Source organism: Pteropus alecto, unplaced genomic scaffold, assembly GCF_000325575.1.
Source record: "Pteropus alecto unplaced genomic scaffold, ASM32557v1 scaffold19, whole genome shotgun sequence".
NCBI lineage: Eukaryota > Metazoa > Chordata > Mammalia > Chiroptera > Pteropodidae > Pteropus > Pteropus alecto.
Window position 1 is genome coordinate 122,093 of NW_006442490.1, and position 17,261 is coordinate 139,353.

General features: G+C 38.0%; 2 protein-coding genes across 8 annotated transcripts in view; one reads left to right on the top strand and one right to left on the bottom strand.

Moving 5' to 3' along the window:
* Nucleotides 1-3,906, top strand: part of MOSPD1 (motile sperm domain containing 1) — a 37,657-nt gene extending 33,751 nt beyond the window's left edge. For 2 of the 3 annotated variants that reach the window (XM_015596823.2, XM_025039658.1), the window contains exons 6-7: nucleotides 228-389; nucleotides 2,320-2,400. In XM_015596823.2, coding sequence (XP_015452309.1) covers nucleotides 228-389; nucleotides 2,320-2,351 — 194 coding nt within the window. In that variant the 3' untranslated portion in view covers nucleotides 2,352-2,400. Of the gene's footprint in view, nucleotides 1-227; nucleotides 390-2,319 lie in introns of all 3 variants that reach the window. The other variant, XM_006921514.3, reaches the window with a different exon arrangement.
* FAM122C (family with sequence similarity 122C) overlaps nucleotides 1-17,261 on the bottom strand; it is an 89,360-nt gene that overhangs the window by 9,386 nt on the left and 62,713 nt on the right. The gene's annotated exons all lie outside the window — the stretch shown is intronic.

Consider the following 17,261-nt stretch of genomic DNA (forward strand, 5'->3'; position numbering starts at 1 on the left):
GAACTCACTACCTCACAATGCTGTTTCAACATTCCTTCCTATAATGACTCAGAAGTTATAGGTTTCCAGATAAGTCCAGCAGGTAAGTCCCCATGGAGTGGGAATAATGGGGGAATGAGAGTAGTTAGACAAAATCAGAATCCTGGTGAGTGGTGGACAGTGTATGTGAAAAAACATTTGTGTAAGTTGTTTTAGGAGCAAGCTCAGGGATTTTTGTCTTTTTACAGATAGCAGAACTGTCTCCTCAGGACCTAGTTTACTAACTGTCTTCCTGGGAGTGGTGTGCATTGCAGCTCTGATGCTTCCTACACTGGGGGATGTGGAATCGCTGGTACCTCTCTACCTCCACTTAAGTGTGAATCAAAAATTAGTGGCTGCTTATATCTTAGGTAAGTGTTTTAAAGATACATTTGGGGCATATTTGTAGGCAATTTTTATGGCTTGGAGGTGGTAGTGGTGGTCTTATGTGTATATAGGGGTGATGGTGGTAGTAGATTGATTTTTTTTAGAAAAACATAAAAGATTGCTTTAAAAGCATGTTGAGGTAAAGTATATTTTAAGATTTAATTTTTGGCTCACATTTACTTCCTTTCAGCTTATTTATCCTAGTACTTAATACTGTATATATTCAATTATTTTCCTTTTGCAGACTTACAGTGGTATAAAACGTGTAAAATACATATATTCCATGATACAACATTTCTACTTCTAGGAATTGATCCTAGGAAAACAGACAAAGTAAATTCAGTCATAAAGATGAACAATGAAGCCTTGTTTAATATTGTGAACTTACTCTTTAAAGCAGTTCTCTGGTTTCCTGTTAAGTCATTCTTGTAGTCATCCTGACTTGGAATCTTAATCAGTTTAACTGAACGAAAATTTATTCATGTAAATGGAAATATGAGATCACTATCCATAATTCTCTTGCTCAGATTTAGATCTGCAAGAAGTTTTCGAGAGCCTACTATGTGTCAGATACTGGGTTCTATGTTCTTAGATATGACTATTAAAGAAAATACTTGATACTCTATCAGCTCTGACTGGCCTCAGACACCCTTCTGACCTAGTCTTTGAGTTTTGTTATCATTTTCCAAAAAGGAAACTTGCTTCATATTTTCTGGAGCTCAGGTTTAATGATGTTGAATGCTTTGTAAATTTAATAAATGCAGTTCAGAAGTTTCAGGAAAAAAATTTAGTTATGTGTCAAGGATTAGTATTCTGGTGATGAACGACTCTTTCCTCATAGTCTTCTCTCACCTCTCCTGAGATGCCAACTCTTTTCAGTACTCTCTCATTATTCTTGGCGCTCTCTCTCTTTCTCACTTCAAAATTGTCTTCTCAGTTGTCTCCCTACCTTCTGTCTCTTCTCTTCCTATTCCTATCCCCCATTACATTCTCCCTCAAACCATCAATCATATTGCTGTCAGATTGATTTCCATTCTGTTTTGGTTTTACGACCACTCCCTACTGAAAAACCTTCAATGCTTCCCCATAGTCCATGAATGAAGTATAATTCCATAGTTTAGCATTTAAGACTCTCCATACTCTGTTTCAGACCTCTCTGAGTTACTCTTGTCTAGCTGCCGCCCTACATAAGTCCTTGATTAGAGCCGTTAGATTACTTATTGATCCTCAAAAGCTCATCTAGAGTTCTAGTCCCACCTCCATGCCCTTGACCTTCCCTCACCTGAATGCCTGCCCATCTCATTGTTCAATAGCTTTCCTGTCCATCTTTTAGACTGATTCCAACTTTATCTTTTAGAGTATCTTTTCTGACTGCCCCAGTCCCAGGTAATTATTCTCCATCTCTGTACTTTATTGCTCACGTTTTTTTAATACTCATTTAGGACTGAGTATATTATTAAATTTTTATGGTTTTATGTATGGAGTTTCTTCAAAGGAGACAAGCCAAGGAGGAATACTAATGCTTCTGCCCCTTTGTGGCCCTAGGGCCCTGGGATACAAATGGACCCGCATTGTTTTTGTTGATGAAGTCAACTGGCTTTATTGACACTTTAAGATGGCATGTCTGCAATTATAGTGGATGTGACTGAGCAAAGTGGGAGGTATATTTGTTAAAAAAAATTAGCTATGGCCAGACATTAGTGAATTAAATCTATCCAGTGACTACCCATTGCTGTAAATGGATTTCTTCTGTATAGTATCAACTAAATTCAAATTGACTTTGAGTTCTTGGTAGAGTGTTTGCCTATGTGCCATTTTTTATTTGCTCATTGAGGGCTAAACAATTGCTCATTGAATGGAAGATTTTATAAAATGCATGTCTTTAACTGTTCTCCCTTTTTTTTCCCCTTTCAGGTCTTATCACAATGGCTATACTTAGAACATGAGCAAGGAACTCAATTGACTTCTCAAGTAAATTTACCTTGAAAATATGAATGTGGACTGCCTTTTATCTCTGTCTCACTCCATTAACATGCTATAAACTATTGAATGATTTACAATAATTATAAATGTATAATATATATTTTAAATTACTCTATAATTTTATTCAAAGAACTCTAGTACATTATGTTACAGACAGCAGGATGCTCCTGAGTGACACCTAAAAAATTATTTGAAGAAATTCTTTTTATATCTAAATCTATTGTGCAAAAGGCTTTAAAAAAGCACTTGTTATTTTCTCATCTTTTTTCTAATTTACTTTAATTGTTAAGGTCACATGTTCTTCAAAGTTAAAGGCTTAAAAGAGCAAACTGACCAGCATAAAAATAAAATTACATTTATTTCCTGGCTAGGAACATCAGCATTACTATGTAAATTATATTTTGTCCTCTATCATTATAAACAGTTGCCATGATGTTTATAAAAATGACTTGTACAGTTAATGTATAGAGGGTTTTTAAAAAAGCACAAAGTACTAAGGAATCATGCTTATCCTAGAGCTCATAGAACACAGGACATATTTATTTCATCTTCTGAATCACAGAATAAACTGTGGTCCAGATACCAATTATGTGGGATTTTTTTTAAAACCTCATAAAAGTACGGTGACCTCTGTTTGGTCTAAGAATTCTAAAGGAGGGTAGGTATGTGTTTAGTTCGTTCACCCTGGCTTTACCTCTGGATAATGCTTTATGTTGATAGGAAGAAAAAATCACTTTATCTTTCTCCCCAGCCTCTTGCCTAACTGTAAGCGACTAGCCCAGATTGGGATTACCAGATGCCAGGTGGTTTATGTGAGATGATTTTTCACCTTTAAACCCTAAACCAAGTATAGAAAATCCTTGATATTTGTGTCTATTTTATAACAGTCACTGAAACATTTTTTAAGTTTGTATTTATTACTAAAACAACTTTATCAAAAAAGCCCCAAAGCACAAGTATTTACATTTCTTTATAGCCTCTTCTGATCTCTAACATATATATGCTGTTTTAACTGTTATTATCATAGTAACTGCTCTTTTTTGATTTAGGATTTTTATCTGAGAGCACAATGCATTAAGAGTCTCTTGAAAATCATCTTTCAGATCTTTTTACAGAATGAACTTATGCACTGCTATTATAGTACTCTCAAGGAATATGTGTAAACACAAAATATTTGCCTGAGGTTGGTTTTTGCAAGAAACAGTACTTTGCTTCTAAACTAAAAGCTTTTACATATACTCTTTCATAGAAAATCCTCATTGTTTAACCATTTGGGGAGCATAAATCATTAAACAGATCATGTCTGTACATTGTGTAGTGACTAAAAAGCACATAAATGTTAATGTAATCTATTTTGAACTTTATAAAAAAACCTTATGTTTGGAGGCTATCTTTGTTTCTCTGTCCATCTCAAGTCCTGTGTATGTGTGTATGCAAGTGCACACATGTGTGTGTATGAGCACATTGTAAAGAAAAATTACTTTAAAAAAATAAAAGAAAATGGAGACCCAAGTTTCACATTGACTTATACTTTTTATTTGGGTTACCTACCTCTCACAGTTTTAGCTCTCCTAATTCCTAAACCTGTCTCCTATTCCTGTGAGTTAAATAGGAAAAATAAGTGAAATATGTGAGCTAAACTGTCTTAAGTTTCTTAATTTACTAAGGGAGTTAATTTTTTAAAAAATATTATTGAATAAGTAACAGTTACATGCTTCAAAAATCAAAAACTATAAAAAGGTATACAGTGAAAAATTACTCCTCTCCATCCCTGTCTTCCCCATTCCCTGTCCACTCAGCCCCTTACAAGTGACCACTTTTATTAGTTTAAATATGCTTCTATTGTTTCTATTTTTTATCCAAACACATACATGCAGGTATCCCCTGCTTTTTTGAAAGTTTGCTTTACACTTCTTCACTTTTAAGAAAAACTTACTTAGTACCTGTTTTCCCTAACTGAAAGGAATCTGGAGGATTTCTGCTTTTATGAAAAAAGGCAAAAAGTAAAAATAGCATTCTTTTACAGCACTTACCCTGAACAGCAAGAGTGGGCCCACTAAGCTCCTTCCCCTGGAACCACACTTATCATGTCAGCATCAATCGTCATAGCTTTGAACTGTGTCTGTGAGCATGTGTGCTTTAATCTTGCATCCCTTAGCAAGATGTGGTCTAAGGTAATTGCTTCTTTGCTTTACATCATTTCAGCTTATGAAAGGTTTCATAGGGATGCAATTCTTTATAAAAGCATAAAAATAAGAATACTTTAGGATAGTGGGGGAAATCTTATTTTTATGCTTTTACATAAAAATGGTAACATGTTCTATACACTATACTGCACCCAGCCTAACACTATATAAAACGTTTTTATATCAGTAATGAGAGTATCTTCATTCTTTTTGTTATGGCTGTATAGTATTTTCTTATATGGCATGTAGCATAATTCATTTTACCAATTCCTTCCTGACCAGTTCTATCAACAATGCATGAGAGTGTTCTTCCACAGTCTCATCAGCCATGTGTTTTGCCAATCTGGTAGATGAGAAATGGAATCTCAGTATAGTTTTAATTTTTATTAATTTGTAAGTGAGGTTGAGTATCTTTTCACAGAGTTATTTATTCATATCCTTTGTCCCCCACCCCCTGCTTTCTGGTGAGTGGGTGGTTTTTATTCTTATTGACTTATAGGAGCTGCTGATGATATGAGTTGCAAATATTTCTTTTCCGTTTATCATTTTTTCTTGACTTATGGTATCATTAGCATGTAACATTTATTCTGAGGTAGTTGAATTTATTAATCTTTTATGGCTTCTGAGTTTTGAATCATAGGTAGAAACTCTACCCCACTCCAAGATCACAAGTCATAGATACATATGTACACACAAACACCAGTTAGGAGATTTAATGATACAATAGCAAAAAACTAAACCAAAAGAAACATAGGTTTAAACTTTAAAAAGTTCCCAAACCTTTAAATTATAAGATACTCCTCATAAACACAAAACTATACTTGAACAAATAGAAAGAATCTGGGATGTTCTTGGGTATGGGTATTCTTGACATCATAAATATTTCTCTTTTTCTAAGTTAAATAAATTTAACATAATTTTAATAAGAATTCCAAGAGGTTTTGGTATCTTTTTTTTTTTTTTTTTTACCTAGACAAGTTGATTCTAGAATTCATATGGAGAAATAGGCATAGCTAGGAAAACTCTTCAAAAGAGTAAAGGGAGAACTTTTCCCAGAAATTAAAACATTTATATAACTCCAGTAATTCCAACACTGTGGCACTGGCCTATGAATAGACCAATGGAAAATAATTGGAAGTACAGAAACGGACTCAAATACATCCAGGAATTTAGTATATGATAGAAGTGTCATTTCAAAACAGTAGAGAAAAAAATATACTTGTCAATAAATAGCATGAAAACAACTGGATAGCAATCTAGATAAAAAATGAAGTTGGATCGATGCATTCCACCAGGATCAATACCAAATGGATCAAAATGTTTAATGTAAAAAAATGAAACCATAAAGGTGCTAGACAATATGGGATAATGAATTCTTTTATACATTCAGAAGGGGTTAATTCTTGATGACTCAGTAGCAATATTTCATATCAAGGACTAAATTCGTAACCGATGTCTCCCCTTGGTAGTTGTTTTCCTCCCCTCCTTAGTGTAATTTCTCAGTTTTGTAAAAAGGACCCCCACAAAAATTAATTTCCAAAGTAGATTCCAAGAATCTTCCTATTAGAGATTACTTAATTCAACTCACTTAAGTCTTCCCTTTAATTCAAACTGTGTTGCATTTTGACAGGCTGTAATCATTGAGAACTAGGTGCCTGGCAAGTGATCATACACTGTGTGTCTGCAGTGTCTGGATTTACAGCCCACATTTGAGTGTGTGGTGGCATGGGGGAAGGGCAGAAAAGAAAATGAACCTCAAGCAGCCCTTGATCCAATTCTGTGCTGAAGTGTGTGGCATACTCCACAAATGCAGTTGTGGGGACCTGAGCTGGCTGTTGAAGGGTGGGCTTGATTCATAAATGAAAGGAGTTGGTTTCACAAGAAAAGGCAAGGATGAGTGTGCCACAAGGTAAAGGGAGTTGTTTTGAAAGTTTCCAGGGAGATATTTGACTATGATGTGTGTGCCATTATTACCCATCTACCATGGAGAAAACTTTTTCCTGCCATGATTAAAAGGGCCGAACATAGGGTAGTGAAGAAGGAACCAAGCTTACTAAGGGGCCACAGGTATTACAAAGTTTAATCCAGGGAGAAGATAAAGAAGTAGTTGTCATCGTGAAAACAAATATGATTCATTCTAAAAAGCAGTTAGCAAACAGGAAACGCACAGCAAGAGCTATGGCAATAGCTGTAATTATCTGTCACTGCAGGTGTTTCTGCCACCTCAAAATCGTTAGGCCTGCACAATTCTGCCACCCTAGTTCACCTCAAAAAGAGTTGTATAAAGTCTGCATGTAAAGTTTCAGGTTTCTAGAAAGGATTCTGGAAACGAATGTCTCCTAGATATTTTCATTCACCAAACAACTGAGTGGAAAAACTATATAGTAGCTACACAGGAGACACCTATAGGGTTTCAACATGAACACAAAAATAGAACGCTGAGGTTTCAAAACTTTGCTATTATGAAAGAGATTGAAGATTTCAAGTAGCACCTAAAGCCCTGACATTTTAAAAGGAACGATTTAAAATAGACCTAAAAAAGCGTTGGAGAGGGCCCTGGGACTGGGACCATGTAGCTACACTAGAAGATTCCCCACAGAGCCTAGCTTTATTATCCCAGTAGCAGAATTTCAAGTTAGTGATTATTTCATTAGGAAAATATTTGCTACACCTATAATCTGGAAGTGATAAACAACATACCAGAGCAGAACATTACTCTTAGGGATTAAATACTAAACAAAATGACAAAGAGTTGACTCACCCATTGAGATGAGGTCTTGTCCATCAAAGGCCCTTTAAGTAAGTGATAGGCAGAAAAAAGAGGAATGAATTAGGACAATGGTTTGGAGAGGCTTTATCTGACCAAGAAAGCAAGGAAATACAAACAGACCTAACTCAAGCTGGCTGTTTCCTACATTTTGTTCATTTAGTTTCTCTCTGATTTGCCTGTCAAAAGATGTCCAAAAATTTAAAATGACATGTGCCCTGAGCTGTGTCAGCTTAGTACCTAATAAAAACTGGGTCCAGTTCAAGGAAGATGATGATAGGAAATGTCCAGCTTATTAAATGCATTTCCCAATTAGCTGGGCGATTGCTTTGTGAATCACTGACTTAATGAACCCATAAACCAGGCAGTTTAGGATGTGATGCAGGTAGGTGGGGGAAAGCCCTGATTTAATAAATGAAATTATTTCATGAGGATGTAGACAGATTTTAGTCCACCAGGGTAGAGAAAAACAATGCAAAACCCATCTTGGCAAAATGAAGTGTGAGCTCTTAAGGGGAAAAAAATGTGCTTAATGCTGGGATGGATGGATAAATTACTTTTGCACGATTATGTCATGGGAGGCAAGGTTAGGAATAGATTTATTTAGAGAATTGAAGTGAAAGTTCTCCTAATGAACATGCTTTTGGTGCTAATCATTGTACTAGGTAACCTGTATCTTTTGCTGTTCTCAGGCGGTTAGGAAACAGGTGTTTTCTCTCTCTCTCTCTCTCTATGCTGGGATGGATGGATAAATTACTTTTGCACGATTATGTCATGGGAGGCAAGGTTAGGAATAGATTTATTTAGAGAATTGAAGTGAAAGTTCTCCTAATGAACATGCTTTTGGTGCTAATCATTGTACTAGGTAACCTGTATCTTTTGCTGTTCTCAGGCGGTTAGGAAACAGGTGTTTTCTCTCTCTCTCTCTCTCTCTCTCAATTCAGAGATTACCCACCATGGCCAGTCTCAATGAGACATTTTGCAAAGGCAATGGAAACCTAGCTATAGGAAGATTGGTTATTGCTTTGGTGGAAAAAGGGTTTCTTCCAAGTAATTTTTAAGTGAGTGGTTGGATTATTTTGGGGTGACCATGTATTAAGCACGAACTGTGCTAGGCACTTTGCAATTGATATCTAGACCCTTGTGACTCCAAGTGTGGCCTGTGGACCAACAGCATGGGTACCACTTTTTGGTAATGAAGACTCTCTGGCTCTACCCCAGATCTACTGAATTAGGGTCAGCAGTTTAACAAGATCCCCAGAACATCTGTATGGGCATTAAAAGTTATGAAGCACTGACTGCCTGGCCAAAAGTAGACACTTAAAATAGCCTAACAATCCTGCAACACCTCAAGGCAGATATTATCATGCCCAATTTATAGATGAGAAAACTAAGCTCAAAGATATTATCTAGCCTTTCCAAGGTCTCACAGCTAAAAAATTTACATCTGTCTAGCTTCAGAGTTTATGATGTTACCATTTACAGCATGCTGTCTCCAAAATAGGGAGTCCACTTTTGGGGCAACTCAGTAAAAAAAGAAAAGGAGATAGTATATGTTTACACAACACAAAACAACTAGTCATCTTGATGACAACAGAAAATCAAACCGCTCTCAAGCAAGAAATCACTTGCTCCACTGAAAGACCTTTCCACTTTTTAACCAGTTAATATGGCATTAATGTAGGGAGAAGGCAAGAGAATTAAAATGTGAATCAAGGTACTTTCAGAGACTGCAGTGTGCTGATTAGCCCTGAGGCCAGGCCAGGAGGACGCCTGTAGAACAAAGGAAGATTTCTGCTGGGATTGCTAACAACCCATTCCCCACATCTGTGAAGAGGAAACAGGAAAAACAGAGTCTTTAAGTGGCGCCCTACACAAATAAAGTCATTCATTCCCTATGGCTAAAACCATGGGGAACCTATGGATTAAAGTCTGGAAACTGCCAACAGGCCTTTCACGCTACATATTCTTACCTTTTCATACTACATACTCTTCCCCTTCCTCACTGCGTGTCCATATCAAAGGAAATGGGTTAACAAAGTCTTAAACTATAATTTACAGGAACTAAAGAATGATACATAAACTGAATTCCCTGAACACTCAGGGTCCCTCTCAGTGTCTGCCTCTGAGAGGAGACCACACTCTGTGGAGTGTTACCCTTTTCCTAAAAAAACTTTCCTTTTGACTCTAACTTTGGTGTGTGTGTTGAATTCTTTCTATACTCCCCACCAAAGGACCCTCTTCTTCTCTCGGTACGGAGCTTGGTCTCCCCACCAACTTGGGGTAATTTGCCCTATCCTGCATAAATATCATGTAGTCAGCTAAATATTTCAGAGTAGTCAAGAAACAAACAACCCCCCCCCAAAAAACACAAAAACTGGAACAATTATCAAAGCTACTCCCCCTTAACAGTGACTGTTGACCCAAATATGAACCAAACTGCAAACCACAAGCTTTCCCAGAACAAAAAGATTAGCTGTAAACCAAAATAACTGGTAAATGCATTTAAAAAAAAATCAGACCAGTTTGACAATATATAGGCAGGTAGGGTAGGTAGTTTGCTATTTCACTTTCCAATCACCTGTGAGCCTTAAATGGCTGAGAACTGCTGAGCAATGCAATAGGCCCTTTTGTTTTCTGGATAGGTTTTTGGAAGGAATATTACAGGGAAAGGTAGAAAAATCATAATTCCTTGAGCATACCCCCAGTTTAGCAGGAACTCATTAGATCTCAGGAACTTCTCCCCTCTAATCCTGGGAGATTAAGCCATTTCCTTCTCTTTCTGCTGCCCTAATGACCCTGGGGACCTGCATTAATGGATCAGCATGGTTCTTTGGTTTTGCAATGAGCTGATTTGATGATTAATTGCTTCTAGCAGAAATCTGATGAAGTTCTCAACTCAAAGCCCCAGGGATCCAGTTCAGGACAATCTGCCCTCACGGGGAAAAAAAAAAAAAAGGCCAGGTGAAAAGGCATGCAAACTGGCTTGTGATAGGCCCCTGTAGGGGTTATAACTGACTTTCTACTTTACAATGAAATGACTTGGACACGACTTGCTGTTGTGAACCTAATCCTACTGAAAAGTAGTAAACCTACTGGCTCAACAAACCTAATTGTCTTTATGCATGAAATCAAATTCCTAATGCACTTCTCTGCCTTAAAAGAACTATTCGGATCACTTTATCCCTCATTCTTTTTTTTTTTAATCTCACATTATAACGATGACAATAGAAAAATTCTGAGATGTTCTGAATTAAATTACAGTGGCTGGAGAGTAAGAAAGACAGGAATAGTTAAGCAGTTAATAGTCGTGGCTCAACTAACAAGACTGTTCACATTCTTTAATGTGTGTTCAAGCTTCTAATAAACCTCCAGGTGTCTATTAGCCGACCACTAGATGCCACCACATCCTGCATATGCACAATATTCAAGACCATCGCCTGCAACCAATCGAAAGTAGTAAATTTTTCTTCCTTAAGGACTGTTCACTTACGATAGAACTGCCGGCGCTTTACCTTTCCCCATTCCCCTTACCTGTAGCCAATGTAAATTCTTTCAAAACAAGTGATATCATTTCTTTCCCAAAACGTAATGTATAAAATTGCCTGGGACAGTGGAAATGTTGACTCTCTACCTGGTGCTGCTGCTGTTTTAGATTTCATGCCCCAGGACCTGGTCCTTTTCTGCCTAGCATATGGCTCAATAAACCCTTCCTTTTAAAAAAGCTTTCAGCTGTGGAAGTTAAGTTTTTTAACATGGACTTTATATTATGGCCAACCTCGCCCTCATGCTAAAAAATATGGTGAACAATACTAAGAACTGAGTCAAAATAGGCCAAAAAAAGGCCATATAATGTAAAATGGATAACATTTTAAGAGTTAAAGAATGTTTTTCTAAACATTGAAGAATATTTTAAAACAGTACTTTTAATACTGTATTTGAATGTTTTAATCACCTTATTTTCCCTCTGAAACTTTTATAAGGACTTTTCTAAGATCTGTTTATCTAAATGACCACCTTTGTAAGGTTAGAAGGGCAGTTATTTATCCCTCTTTTGCAGATGAGGAAACTGAAGCTCTGAGAGTTGAAGTTATTTGCTATCCACAGTGAGGAAGGGGCAGAGCCAAAACTGGCGTCCAGACCATGAGCTGGCCCTCTCTTCTTTCCACTTACCATAGGTTGAAGAAAAAGTACAAGAGTAGCCACAAAATTATCCCCTAAAAAACACAAGACAGCTGATAACATCTCAGGATTATTATATCAGTTGAAAATATCTTTTCACTTTGGAAATTACAAATTACACCTGTGGGTTATTTGGTGAGGGAGGAAACGCTGAGACATGAGTAGCTGCATTCATCATGCATATTGAAGGCTGTGGGTTGTAAGCTGTGATGTGGACTCAGCAATGTCACTTGGATTGGGTCACATAGCTAGCTGCATTCTCCTTTTCCCTCCCTCACTGCTCATTATTCTCTGTCACCTAAGGGGAAGTGATGTGTATTCTGGAAGGCAGGGACCCCTACTCAGAAAGTAGGAAGCTGGGACACTATTGCACCGACTTCAAGTAGAAAGAGGACAAGCATTAGACTGCAGTGTCTCTTGGGCAAAGTCAGATACCTGCCCCACCTCTGCCTCTGGGGCTGGCTGTGGAGGGAACCATTAGTTTGAATTCATTTCTTCTAAAGGACATACCCCATTGGGTCTGAGTCTGGATTTGTGTATGTGCTGCTGTCCAGTTGAGGAGAGTACGGTGCTCTTTGTGAAGAGCCAGTTAATTTCATGCAAAGTGGAAAGATTTCAAAGCAGTCCAGGGGAGAAAAAATGGGGGATCCAAATTAATTCTTGCCATGAAACCCCACATGGCTTCACTTCTGCTAGCCCCTTCTGGTCTGAGCATGACTTTGATTCATTATTTTCTAATGTTCTGGGCTGCAAAGTGCCCTGTCAAAGCTCTCTTACCCACAAGGGAGTCCTGGGAGTTGGGCTCCAGTTCAGATTATCTCAAGGAATGACCCTTGCAGATATGTAGATAACACAGTCACAATCAGCTAAGGAAGTAAATACCACACATGAATCACTTACATTTGAAAGTCCCCAAATGCTGAAGGCCAGACTATTTATAGTTAAGGAAGGAATTTCTGGAATTTTCTGTGAGCCTTCCAGGTTTCTCATCCCTCTCATTAGGTAAATGGAATGGAAAAGGGAGATACTTGTTTGGGACAGAACAATGCGTGGTGGGAAAATCAACATGTGAGAGGGCATTTTATAATATTCAATATAAAGGTAAGAGTTTTTTTCCTAATTATTGAATACATGTATGGAAGAAAACAATGTCCTTACCCTAAATTTTTTTATGTCAAATACCTCAACACTCCTAAAATTCTGGAGAAGGTTCTGGTTTGTGGTAGGGGCTAGATGGACACTTACAAGAGATGTTGTAGAGGGAATTTGGGCAGGGCCAGGAGATTGGGTTGGGCAATTTACTCCTTTGAGCCTGAGATTCTGTGAAAACTAGAGGTTCCAATCCATTTTTTTAAGGTAACTCGACTTTTTAAAGTACAAAATTATAGAGATGGAGAAAAAATTAATGGTTACCAGAGGTTAGGGATGGTGGGAGGGTGTGGGATAGGTGTAACTATAAAGGGAGGGATACACCAGGGAGATCTTTGTAGTGATGGAATAGTTTTGAATCGTGAGTATGGTGGTGGTTCCACGAATCTATATATGTAATAAAATGGCATAGAACTATATACACACATTGTACCTATGTCAGTTTTCTGGCCTCTATATGCTACTATAATTATGTGCGATGTAGTCATTGGGGGAGACTGGGCGAAGGGCTACTTCCTATAAATCTATAATTATTTTAAAATAAAAAGTTAAAAAAAAAGTCTCAAGCACCATCCTGAATTACTTTTAAGTGCCCCACAAAACCCTTTATTTATCCAATTATTTTCCTTTGAGAGAACCCTACTCCCACCTTCCTAACCCAACATACCATAATGCTATGAAATGAACTACAGACTTAAGAAGGAAGTTTTCCTTTTCCCTCTTAATTTCTTCATTGGGGAAAAAAAGAGAATGCATGTGCTCTCCTTTTACTTTATTCTACAGATCTGCTGTTTTGAATGGAGATACTTGATTGGTAATGCCTTGAGCAGACTGGGAAGGTTCTATATCTGACTAAAGCAGTTCTTCTCACTGTTAAGGAAAAAAGGAAAAACATGTTAAATTCCTTTCATGCCTTAGATTGAATAGAAGCATAAGGGTAGGAAGGAGGGAAAGGGCAGGACAGGAGGGTGTGGGGTCTTGTGGTTCTGAAATAAGAGGCACCAGGCTACTGCATGAAGCAGAGAGGCTCCTTTCAGCTCAGAGGGAGCTGTGCTTCTGGGGTTGAGAAACATGGAGAAATTGCCCCAGAAGATCAGGCACTTGGAAAAATAATTCAGCTAGCTTCAGAGAGGGAGGAAGTTTGCATTGCATGTGAAAATGTGTACCAACTTCCCCTCCCCACCTCCCCAAATACATCAGAAGAGCAGACAGGGCCTAAGCCCTTCAGTGAGAACAGACAGTTGTAACAGACAGGTTATAAAGGAATTTGGGATGGAAGCACTGTCACAGGCTGTCAGCTTCCTGACACTATCACCCAGAGGCCCCATCTTGGCCTTTGTAGATTCCATGCATCTCACTGAAATTTCTTCAGTACATCTCATCTAGCCCATGCAACCAAGCACTTGACTGTAAGCTCTCATATTCTCTAATTTTGAGTTGCAGGGCCCTGTGTTCAAATCCTAGTTCTACCACTTACTAGCTATGTGATCTTAGGCAAGTTGTCTTAACGTTTCTGCTCTTCAGTTTGCTCATATGTGAAACGGGAGTAATACCTGCCTTACACGGTTTGTAAAGTGTCTGGCACCTAACAGGTGCTTAGCAAATGTTACCCTTCTCTTTGTCCACTGTTTCCCCTGTGAATGCCACATCACTCACTAGACTGTAAGCTCCTTGAGAGAGCTTCTTTCTGTTCTTTTTGCCACAGTACCTAGCAGAGGGCTGGGCAATCAGCATGTTGTAAGTCCTTGTTGGCTAGGCTAACTGGAGCTTTCTTGGCTGCCTCAGTGATGTTGATGAAGACCCAGAAATGGGCATAAGAGAACATCAATATTCCATTTCAAATATAGGAAGGTAACATGCTGAATTCATTACTTCCTTGCTACACTGTTATAATAACACTGTCCATGTGATAAGGCCTGTTTTTCATACAAATATAATTTTAGACAAATATTATGTAGCTCAAGTAAAACTAAAGTCAATGGTTTAAGTACTTTGACAAAATGGTTTCTTAGTCAATTTATCAGATGTACAGCAGGAAAAAAATCACTTACAGACTGATGTGCTCATTACCACAGAATTCAGAAGGTTATCAAATATAGCAAAAGAATCTGAAATCAACCCGCTCACATCTATACTCCAGTCATTGTCTTGAGACCATACCTCAGTCTACAGTCATTTGTAAGGTACAGTGGAAAGAGTAATGGATCATGAAATGAAGACCAGAGCTACAGTAGTCCCAGATTTAGTCATTCATTTACTCATTCAGCCAACAAAAATTTACTGAGCGCCTACCACAGGTCTAGGTTCTATGCTTCACAGACATGAATCTGCTCTGCACGGAACTTCCTGTCAGTAGGTGTGTGACCTGTGGGAAATCATTTCACCTCTCTGGCTCTCATGCTCCCCATCTGTCAAATAGTGACAAATCTATTTATATCATAATTATGAAAATTCTGTGAGGAATACAGGGGCCAGAGCCTTACAGACTGTGGATTGTTCTCTATTATGTTCCGCTATGCAATGGTTACACGAATACCTTGTGATCATTTGAAAATGATGTCCAAAGTCTATTCCAAGGGAGATGAGCATGATCTGCCTACTTCATTTTCCTTCTTTACATATTGGCAAGACAACCGAGATGGGAGTGAGCAGGAGGGCCAGAGGGCTCTGTTACACTGGGCTGAAGTACTATAGCAAATGGCACCCCGCTCTGTGTTCTCTAATGAGCTGGATTTCAGATATAGTTCTTGTTATAGGTTGAATCGGGTCCCCCAAATAAATATGTTGAAGTCCTAGCCCCAGGTACCTTGAATGTCATCTTATTTGGAAATAGGTTAAGATGAGGTCATTAGGGTGGGTCCTAATCCAATATGACTGATGTTCTTATAAGAGGGAAATTTGGACACGGACACAAACATAAGGAGTACACATACATATGCAGAGGGGGAAAGGCCATGTAAAGATGAAGGCAGAGATTGGAGTTATGCAACCACAAACCAAGGAAAACCTGGGGCTGGAAGAGGCAAGAAAGATCTTCCCCTAGAGACATCTGGAGGAACATGGTCCTGCTACACCTTGATGTCAAACTCCTAGCTTCTGGAACTGTGACAGAATAAATTTCTTTTGTTTTAAGCCACCCAGTTGGTGGTAATTTGTTATGGCAGAACCTAGGAAACTAATATAGCTCTCAAACAGAAATAACCCCACTGTGTACTTCCCTCTACCTTCCATGTAGTCATGGTGCCCTTCCTTTTCTGTACATGAATCCACATAAAAGTGATGCCTTGAGCCAATGTCTTAAAATGTGGGTCTCCAGAATGGCAAAGGAGCTTGTGTGGAATACTGAATTCCACTTTATGTTTTTCAAATAAGTCAAAATAGAAGGCAAGAGTGTCCCACTTTCGTTACCCCCTCTGCCCTCAAATTCGATGGAAAACAGTAAGAGCAGGCCAGACATGGGGCCTGCTGAGCGAACAGCTGCTGCTGCTATCCTTCAGCATGGAGATTATCTTGGGGAAGCCATGGATTCCATTTTGAGCTCTGATAAAGGCCAGCTGGGCTTGCAGGAGAACCGACCTCATCTAAGGTTTTCAAGCATTGCAAATTATCATTGTGCTTTAGAGCCAAGCTGCCAGCTTGTCTCTGCCTAGACACCACTCTTGCAGCCAACCAGAGACTGCTCTGCTAGTGAAGGAGGCAGCCCTTCTGTAGGACAAATGAGCAGTTCATTTAATCAATACATATGTATTATTTTGAAAATATGCTATTCAGCAACCACCATAGTAATAATTGATTCAGGCAAGAGTCATAAATGGATCCTAAAACTAGTGAGTGAAAGTTTTATGAGAAACATATTATTTACATAGTCTCGAAGTATCTTCCCATACATTAGTTATTAAGTACAAAATGAAAAATAGTATCTTTACAGTGGAAAGATCTGGCAGACATCATCTTAACTAAGTAATCAAAGTTAACATCACCAACAATTATCACGTGCCTTTACATATTTCACTCCTGCCAGAAATGCATAACCTCCCATCATGAGGACACTCAAACTCAAATTTGCCAAACTCAAACTGAGGGAAATTCTACAAAATAACCGGCATGTACTCTTCTAAAATGTTGATGTCATGAAAGACAAAGAAAGGTTGAGGACTGTTCCAGATTTAAGGAGACTTCAGAGAATTAAGAGAGATGACAACTAAATACAATCAATGTGTGATCCTGGACCAGAAAAAAAAAATAACTATGAAAGACATTCCTGGTTGGGACAATTCACAAAATTTGAATATGACCTGTATATTATATAATAGTATGACTATATTGATGTTATTGTTTTTGAATTTGCTAGTTTTATTGTTTATAAAAGAGAAAGTCTTTGTTAGGAAACACACCTTAAACTATCAAAAGGCAAAGGGAAATGATGCCTGAAACTTCAAGTGTTTCAGGAAAAAAAGTGTGTGTGTGGAGAGAGAAAGAGAGAAGTGTAACAAGATGCTAACAGATGAATGTTGATAAAGCATATGTTAATGTTCTTTTTGCTATTTTTGTATAGAATTTTCTGTAAATTGAAAGTATTTGAAATAATA